Source organism: Dunckerocampus dactyliophorus, chromosome 5 (assembly GCF_027744805.1).
Source record: "Dunckerocampus dactyliophorus isolate RoL2022-P2 chromosome 5, RoL_Ddac_1.1, whole genome shotgun sequence".
NCBI classification, from domain to species: domain Eukaryota; kingdom Metazoa; phylum Chordata; class Actinopteri; order Syngnathiformes; family Syngnathidae; genus Dunckerocampus; species Dunckerocampus dactyliophorus.
In genome coordinates this window covers 23,556,070-23,565,970 of record NC_072823.1, presented here as the reverse complement: position 1 = coordinate 23,565,970, position 9,901 = coordinate 23,556,070, and the positions used below count along the sequence as shown (strand labels likewise).

Below are 9,901 nucleotides of genomic sequence, written 5' to 3'. Positions count from 1 at the left end.
GGCAGGAACTTAAGTCAGCCAGGCCGGCCCTTTGGAGGAGGAGGAGGAGGAGGAGGGGGACGGCTGGGAGCATTCACTGGTGCAACACTGCCCCTATACACCTGCACGGCTGACTCCGGTACTGCAACTAGTGCACCTGCTTGTCTTAATAATATGCTCTGTAAAAATACCCTGAAATAATAATAATAATAATAATAATAATAATAATAATAATAATGATGATGATGATGATGATTATTATTAAATAAACACTATTACATTAAATACTTTATTTGAGGCCCGCAAGTGAGGACAAGCAGCACAGAATATGGATCGATGCGCTTTCTTTAAGATCATGTTCATTGCCTGATGAAGGACCTAATAAAATAAAATAAAACCCAACCAAGTTAGTAAAAAAAAAAAAAATATATATATATATATATATATATATATATATATATATATACACATATATATATATATATTGTATATACGTATATTTATGTACATATGTATATTTCAAACCAACTTTGTGTGCTGCAACAAAACTGGCATATGGTATAATCAATATATAAATATATATAAAGCAACTGTTGGAAAAAAATAAATGCTCAGACAAAAATCCTAAAAAAGGGAAGGGAAAAACAAAACTACAAAAATGTTACCTTTGACCCCCAGCTACCTTTTTCATTTTGTATTGGCGATCATTTAAAAGCAAGTGAAAAAAAATTAACATCACAGAAAAAAATGTAAGAAAATTCACTTATTCACAATTCATAAGGCGTTGTGAAATATAGATGGGCTATAAGTTAAAAACTACTGACCTCTGGTCACAAGGCAGATGGAGGGTCACCTATGATACCTTCGTCAGCGTATTGGATGTCATTAAAAACCAAGAGGGGTCTTGCTCTGGCATCGCATACCCAATGTGAAGACTGGAAGACAACTGTGACTAACAGAAGAAAGGTGACAATGAACACTGTTTGACCTTCTGTCACATCATCTACCAGCGTTGGCTTTATATGACGTCAATAATTCTATGCGGCTTGGGTTAGCATGTTGGCTTCACAGATTGAGGGTTCGAATGGAGCATCTCTGTGTGGAATTTGCATGTTCTGCCCATGACCCTAATGACAACATAATTTCCTAATCAGCGGACTGTGACAGGTCGACAGGTGACAAGTTATTCTTTTCAATGAAAAAACAATGAAAGTTGCCAAGTGTCCTATTTATCTAATCTGTGTGCATTAATCGCTACAGTGTGAATGAATCATCACCTGTTGACCTGATGTTGATGCGAAACAAGAGACAAAGTGCCGTGATGATGATGTTGCCAAACCACCACCACCGCCCCTTCAACAGACGTGGGGGCCGTGCGCACTCTTGATGTAAGACGCTAATAAAAATGAAGATGGTGACAGCAAAGTGACGTCTGATGACAGAGTTGTATGAAGACATGGCTGCAGGAGGGGCTGGGGGGTGCAGTGCAGTGACATCACGGTTGCTTGTATATAGTGGGGGAATGGAGGCTGCTGCACCTCAGATCATCTCAGCAGCAGCAGCAGCAGGAAGGTCTACTCACCACCTGTCTTGACCTTTCACCTTATGGACTAACATATTCTCGCGGGGCCATATCATACAAACCGTCAGATTTTTTTTGTGCATTTTTTTTTTTACCTTACTGCCTGTTTGTTGGTTGGTTTAGTTGTTTTTTTTTTCCTGGGCAAGATGCTGGCTCACTTTGTGTGTGTGCTTCTTCTGTGCTTCACCTGCGGTGGACTTTGTGCAGGTAAGAAAAAAAAGGTTGCGTTATTTGTCTTTAAAACTTGCAGAATGCAAAATCGTAAGTCTGCAGAATATTAAAAATAGATCCGAGATGCTGCTAACTAACAGAAGGTGCTTCTTATATGTAAAGCACAATAAAAAAAAAATCTTCTTTTCTATGTATCACCGTAACTATGCACTTCATTAGGTACACAGCCTAATGGGACAACTATTCATGACAGGTATTCATTTCTTTAATACTTTAATTAGTGTGGATGTAGTTTCCACTGTATCAAGAGAGCTCCTTCTAATATGTGACTTGCCTATTGGAAAGATTACCGTTTCATTTTTAATTTAGCATATTTAATAATAAACGTTGTTGAATGAATACCTCTCTGACAGCGTGTCAACATGATGTCAAATCATATGACATTGTCAAAAAAAAGTCAAAATAGTAATAATAATAAAACTAGTAAAAAAAAAAGGTCAAAATATGTCAATGAAAAGTCATTTCTAGTCCTAACTTTTTAATATATGTTTTAGTTGGTTAAAAAAACATCAACATTGAAAGACAAAGCTTTGTGTTATTAAAAGCTATTAGCATCCACATTTCAGCGTTTTCTTGTTACATTATGTCTTTTGCTCTACTCTTCCCATTTTCTGGGTTTAATTTTACTTCTACATTATTCCACTGGTCAATACACGAGCCATGGGACACAAATGGCCCCTGGGCTGCATTTTGGACACCACTACTCTTATGTGGTGCGAAATCAACTCTGTGAGCAAGCAGAACTCTCGTCCACTATTCATCTTGTTAGTTCCCTTCGTCACAAGCAAACAATGGTAATTAAAAAGAGAAGAATAGTGTTATTGCAGCTGGAACTAAGCGTCGCATGACAACAGTCATTTTTATTGAAAATTTTTGATCCGACATCGGAGGACACGGCGTTCGTGAAGGTGGGCTGTAATCCCTCTGATGGAGTCGTATACACACAGAATATAACAAGCCGACCAATCACAGCCTTAAAGTCTGTTTTTTTCAGATTTTTTTCTTTATGTGCACGTCTGCGACTCACCTCCGAAACTGGCAAAATGCAACAAAATGCATACCTGGAGAGCAGCAATGCGTATTCAGAAGTAAAAATGCCTGCAGAATATGAAAAATGCATTTAAGTTGGCACGTCTGCACTCAAGCCGGACTCACGCTGTACCATCGTTGGCATGGCGACCGACACGACCTCCTCGCGTTCCCTGTTCCCCAGCGAGTCTCATCGACCAGGGTGAGTTGGCTCCGCTGTCCTGGTTCAAACCGCTGATGGCCGACTACCTTTCATGTGCTGCTTTTCATTGTGCCAATAAAATGGCTGCCACGTTGGCAGCTTTTTGAATGTGTTGCAAAAAAGCTGCAAAAAGCCAAAGAAGAAGCAAAACATATATACTGACTTAATCGTTTGATGCTTTCCTACTTGAAGTCTCGCAAAATTGGGGATGTCATACAGAACCACAGTTAAAATTTTCAAACTTCTTGTGAGTTTAGAGGGCAGATTTTTCCTGAAAATGACAAGCATTTGACCTCAGGTTCCTGTGTTTTTCTGTTTTTGGAATCATTTTCCTGCTAGTTTCTGAACACTCTTCCTTGAATTTGCGTCTTTAGTTAGTATAGACACTATTTTGCAATATAACAATGTTCTACCCATACAGAGGGGCAAACAATAAATGTACTGACACTATAATGCATCTTTGAGTAAACTTCAAGAATCATTGCCGGGCCGAGTGTCCTGATTTTTGGTCGTCAAAATTTGGTCGCACTATTCTGTAATAAGCATCTTGACATAAACAGACAGAAAAATATTTCCCATGATTGCAAATCATGAAGTGGACATATTTGGGGGACTTTTTGATGCTTCTGTTTTCAAGTAGAACTGGTGGCCTTTACTAGACTATGTTCTCTCTCATGGATCTGACATTTGTCATTAAAATATGCTGCATTTTTGCCAATATTTTACATGAGCAACAAACGACAATCGACTAAAGATGAGCCGATATGTCATTTTGACATGCATACTTCACTAGGGTTACCTTATTTAGCTCCATATCCGTGTCATAACCAAGTGTCCTTCCTACAACATTAAGCTACTATGTTTCAGTCATCACCATTAAAATAAATTAGTTCCTCACAAATAAAATGAAGAAAGAAGAACTTGTAAGTAAGTTGTAATATGTCACTTTGAAGGTTTCATTCTGCTTTGTTTCTTCCTCTCCGACACCAGACGTGGACCAGGAAGAGCGAGCGTTAGAAGAAGAGCTCCTCAGCAGCTTGTTCGCTTCCAAGGTACAACGCTGCTGGCACCTGTCTCTCCCACACACACACCTGCACGCATACGCACACCACACAGGTGTTTCCACTGTTTGACTTTTGACATTTGTAGTGAGTCAGAAGCCCATTTTTCTTGTTCGACGATGCTGGAGTCTTACTGCTTTGAATGTGAGCACTAACATCTTCCTTTGCTCACTGAACTGAGCTCTTGTGATGACTCCTCATGGCGTCGTGCAGATGATTGAGTTCATTTAATGTAACATGGAGGGCAGACTGCAGAGGAGAAAAAACATGTTCTTGTGGTGTGATGTTTGGGTCCATACGGACATCAGCTGCCTGTCACATGGGACAGTCCGGGACGGGCCTGTACGTGCTTTGGTCACATGTTCAAGTGAGGAACGGTGTGGTCAAAAGGGACCACAGTGACTCATCCCCCTGTGTCTCCCGGGTGCAAAGATGTGTGAAATGTTACATGTGTGATGCATTACTTGGCTTCCTGATTACAATACAAACTTTACGTGTATGTGGTGTGTTTAAATATTGTGAATATGGAACTCCTGGATCAGCACCAGAACGAAGGCAGCAAAATATACTTTGAGATATTTTTGATCTATTTTTAACATCTTGGAAAAAGCATAAAAAAGTAGCATAAGAAAACTGCACTTTTTGGGGGGAATTTTGCTCATCATCCGCAATCCTTATGTGAAACATGAATAGCCCCTTTTCCCTTTTCTGTGCGTTCTAAAGATCAAAAAACAGCTGGCATGAGGGCACTGAGAATGCACATAATGGGACACATCTATTTCGACTATAAAGCCCACCAAAAACCCCCCCAACAACGTTTAATCATTTAATGTCCATGCTGTGACCATGCAGTAACAGGTACATTCATGATGACATGTAATACTTAAAGTATTTTCACCTATTTTGGTCATTTTAAACATCCATCCATCCATTTTCTATGCTGCTTATCCTCATCATTTTAAACGTTACTGGAACTTAGATGCTTTTATTTCACAGAGGTTGCATATATCCGACATATCGGACGGCGTGATGTAGGTAAAAGTTCTTCTTGTCATCTGAAAATAATTTTTAAAAAATGTCAGTGAAGCGGCTCACATCAGCATCCCACCACTCTTGGCTCCAACATCCACCCACATTCTCCTCAGAACAGATGTAGTTGCAGCAAGTTCTCCACAAACTGCCGTAGCCAAAGGTCTTGCTCTCTTTCTTCTTAATGTTAACCATTCGGTTAGGAAAACGTTGACTCCCGTTGCAGAAAATCCTTGAAATTAACACAAACGCGTTGAGGAGAGCACAAATTGAGGCAAAATTGGCTTCCGTAAAGACAGAACGCTTTACATTCACATTGACAAGTCAAATTTTTAGGTGATATGAATGACCTCATTAAAGCTCAAATTTGAACAAAAAAATCACAATTGGGACATAGCCTGAGACCACACGGTGCAGGGGTGAAGAAAATGAGCAACAAGAAACAAAAGCTGAAGCACTTGTGCACTGAGTTTCTGCATGCCAATCTTTGCTGAAAACTAGCAAAAACGTTACTTGGATGCTGCTTTTAGCTTTGCACATTTTAATTGATAGTTTGTTATGAAATGTTTTGTTGATGTTGTGTTGCTTCAGTGTGAATACTTGTAATTGACAGACACTACACACACTCCGATTGGACCTTTTTGTCTAATTGAGATGAGTGTTTGTTTTTGTATTTTACAGCAATCTGTTCCATGTACAGCATATAAATAACGCCATACAAAATAAAACACGTATTTTCACAATAAATCAATTTAAGCAACAAACAAATCTAAGGAGCCATTTGGGAGCTGAAAGAGGCGGCTCTTTTTAGGGAGCTGAGCCAAAAGACCAAATTCCCATGACTAGGCTCATTGGTGGTAATTAAAGGGATAGTTCAGATTTTTCATCAGCAGTGTAGTACATCAACAGCGACTTACCCGCCCCACTTGGTCCCCTAAGTCCAGTTCTGGTTGGATTTTGGTGATGAAGAATGTAGTTCCAGGTAGTCGCTGGGATTACACAAGTAAGGAGTTTGGCTTCTCAAAACAATATGCATTCAAATCGTTTTCAGAAAGCAGTGGTTTGCTTGTTTACACAGAAAAGACGCAGCAACGTTGCCAGATTTTTTCCCTCTGGAAGCAGTTTTAAACAAATACCGTTTCAGGGCATCCAGAATGCTGTTTCTGTCTGGATGAAAGGCTGAAATGATAAAATACTTTGAAAACATTTCCGTGTGGACAGCCCCTAAAGTGGGAAGGGGAGTTTTACTGCAGCTGGAAGTAATCGATACGAAGGCTGTATGCCCCCTGATTGAGTCGTACACACACACAAGCAATAATGTACTACAAGCTGACCAATCACAGCCTTTACGGTCCATGAGTTTAGATTTTCTTTGGAGGGGCACGACACGCAAGACGGTTTGCAGGGAGGAGTGAGCCGTACACTGGTGCCTCGACACAAGAGCATAATCCAAGTTTCACAGACTGAACTCAAAACTGAACCGACATGCAACAAAATGCACATCTGGAGAGCAGCCTAGTCAAAGGTATGAAGAATGTGTACATTTGGCAGGAATGCAGTTTACAGTACTGTACCTACAACATCACCTTATCAAAGCATGTTCCGGCGCTGGAAAATGTGGAGTGAATTGACTTGTGAAACAGCGCCCTCATCTGGATTCACAGCTGCAGCATTCTCTTTTTTCCGGCAGATAGCGCCATCAACCTTTGTCTACTTAAAGGGATAGTTCTGATTTTTGACATGAAGTTGTATGACGTCCCCATCAGCATTGTAGTCACCGACTTACCCCCCACTTGGTCTCCTCAGTCCAGTTCTGGTCAGATTTCGGTGGTGAAGAACGTAGTTCCGCTTAGTTGCTGGGGACAATGAACATGACAATATGCGTTCAAAAGATTAAAACATTTGCATCACAAAAATGCCTTCGCAAAAACTCAAACCTCACAAAACGCTCGGCGTTATATCTGTCTCCCGTCGTATGCCTGCGCACTGTCGTCTGTGCGTTCATGTGAATGTGAACGCTCGCATCTTCTTCCGCTGTGGGACACATACATAAACAAGATGGCGGCGGCGCTCTGTCGCGGAAGTAGATGCGAGCGTCTTCGTCACATCCACATGAACGCACCGGCGACGGTGCCATGAAAACCTTCATTATTTAGAATTTAATGCAGAGAAAAGAAATCTGTGAACACGCGGAGGAGTGAATGCAGAACAGGGATTGGGATAGACGGGGATCAACTGTACAAACATCATGAGACCTCCATCTGAATGTTCATGTCTTCATAACATTTGTAATGATCTTAATAGCCATGATGTCATCAGAAGACTGGGCTGGAATGTTGACCTCCATGGTGATGTCTCCTTTGTTATGTCTCAGTTGCTATGTTGCAGCCTTTATGGTGATGTCTCCATGGTCTGGTCTTCCTCATAGTGTTTGTATCCATCCTCATGTCTCCACGTTCCCCATGTTTATTGTGATTTCTCCACAACGGAGACATATCTGCAGCGCTTGCCACGTTTCCAAGCCTCAGTGTTAGCATCTCCATCATGATGTCTCTAGGCTTCAATGGTGTTGTCCTCATCCTGTCCGCAGTGTTATCTTCATTGTGATGCCCATGGATGGATGGAGATGTGATATCGTCATGATGTTGTCTTCATGATGACTTCATTATAGTGTCCCCATGTTGCATGTTTCCACAGGGACGTTTCCATGGGGTCGACATGGGGGCGACCGTCGCTCACTGATGTCTTTATGGAGACACGCACCAGGGAGACAGTGATGCCTCCAATAAGTAGACATCACTTTCACTCCATGTTGCCTCCAGGAAGACAGGGATGTAGATGTAACATATTCATGAGGTTGTCTCCATCCTCCCGTATGACGTTTTCATGATAACGTCACTATGTTGATGTCCTCATCCTCCATAACACGCATCTGGTCTACGTTAGTACTTCTTCGGTAAATCTTCTTTGTCTTTTCATCTTACTGTCAGGCCACTTCCTGGTTTTTCTGTTATGAGCCTCTCATGTACAGTAGTTAAATAAAGCAATGGCTTAGAGTAAATATCACTTCATGCGCTTCTTTCTCTTGTGCTGTGCAGCTGAAACAGAGCCAGCAGAGTGCCCCCTACTGGCGCCTGTCACTGGACAACCTGTGCAGGCTGCTGAGCGGGCTGCGGCAGGAGGCGTGGAGGAGCGGCGAGGAAGACGACGAAGAGGAGGATGAGGCGGGAGAGGAGCAACTTGGGGAGTGGAGTGTCCAGAAGCTGGAGGAGCTTTACAGGCTGCAGCACATCTGTCGAGCGCAGCAGAGCCGGGAGGGCCGGGTGAGTCGTATACGTAGATCTATTCAATGCAGATTCATGTAGGACTTGATGTTTCCTCTTGTTTACGTCAACGTAAAAACACATTAGAATGAGGAATACTTCATGTTGGAATGACCTTGTAAAGCCTAAAAATGCATTTATTTCACTTGCACTTGCACATTTCACTTGAATCTTTAATATGTTTCTTCTAATAGTTGATAATAAACTACTTTTCAATAAAATCGCTGTACCCAATAATGTACAACATTTTTTATGACAAGAAGATGAGCAATACGGCCTCAGGGAAACATTTAATTAAAGTGATGGCATGCTCGCTCCACGCTAAAAAACTTTTCACAATTCATTATGTCAACAAACAAGTCAGTGTACTAATATGAGACAGCATAATAAACAGTACAAGTATATGGTGTTTACAAGGATATAAACATACTGGCTATACATGATCTTGAATTTCAGTACTTAAGAAGTCATTGCTTCGTCTATATCCTGCATTATACAATGGCTCTGTCTGTGTTTTACTCCTGTATCTATTATTTATTTGTTCATTTATCTATAATCTCCTTATTTATTTTAATGTAATTTATTTTCTATTCATTTATATATCATTATTTGTTGTATTACTTGATTAATTATATTTACCCATTATTTACAATGATGAATTATTTACTTATTTATCTATTTTTTGATTATCTATTGTTACACATTCACTATTCTTGAGAAAATGGTCATATTTAGGCAAAGGAAGTGAACAAACCATCAGTAATTGCTGAGACATGGAGAAGGAGTAGGATTAAATACTGGAAGAAAGAGTCCTCAAAGATCAGCGTTCTAATGACCTGTCACTGTTTGTGTGTCCACCTGCTCCCGGCAGCTACGCCACGGTTCCCTGGACTATGCGGCGGAGAACAGCGAGGCTCCGCTAAAACGAAAGTCTCCCTACATCCTGAAGAGACAAGCGTCTCACAGCACCAAGACCCGGAGGCCGTACATCTTGAAACGAAGTGCAATTTACTGACATCCATACCACTCCACCCACCCCCTCGGCGGCTTATCTTCCTGCCATGATTGTGTTTTCTTTCTCCGCCATCCTTGCCGTAACCTTCTGTTTTCCCTTTTGACCAAATTCCACTTTTGCCTTGTCGGCCTCGCCGCTCTTGTGCTCCTCTAAAGTGTTGCTAGGTCCTCAAAATAAAATGTAAGCATCACACTAAAGGAGACGCTATATTTATTTACTCTATTTCTTCACAGCACACACACATTCTATTTTTTGGTTTCTGTCCATCATTAAAGACATGGTATAACATTTTTTGCGAGCGTCATTGTCATTCCTCTCTCCATCTCATACTCACTGCTACAGTGGTGGCAGATAATACAAAACTTTGTTTTCAATGTGAAACCTTGACGCTCTCAGTGAAATCACTTTGAATTGTGTCTCTCGACCCCATCAGAGAGGGTGCACTGAGAA

General features: G+C 41.0%; 1 protein-coding gene across 1 annotated transcript; it reads left to right on the top strand.

Annotated features, from left to right (window-relative positions):
- The first annotated feature begins 1,550 nt into the window (after positions 1 to 1,550).
- On the top strand, positions 1,551 to 9,648 carry nts (neurotensin). The gene is made up of 4 exons (XM_054776847.1): positions 1,551 to 1,768; positions 4,014 to 4,075; positions 8,212 to 8,436; positions 9,308 to 9,648. Exons 1-4 carry the CDS (start codon positions 1,708 to 1,710, stop codon positions 9,449 to 9,451), a joined length of 492 nt encoding a protein of 163 aa, XP_054632822.1. The 5' UTR covers positions 1,551 to 1,707; the 3' UTR covers positions 9,452 to 9,648.
- The last annotated feature ends 253 nt before the right edge of the window (positions 9,649 to 9,901 follow it).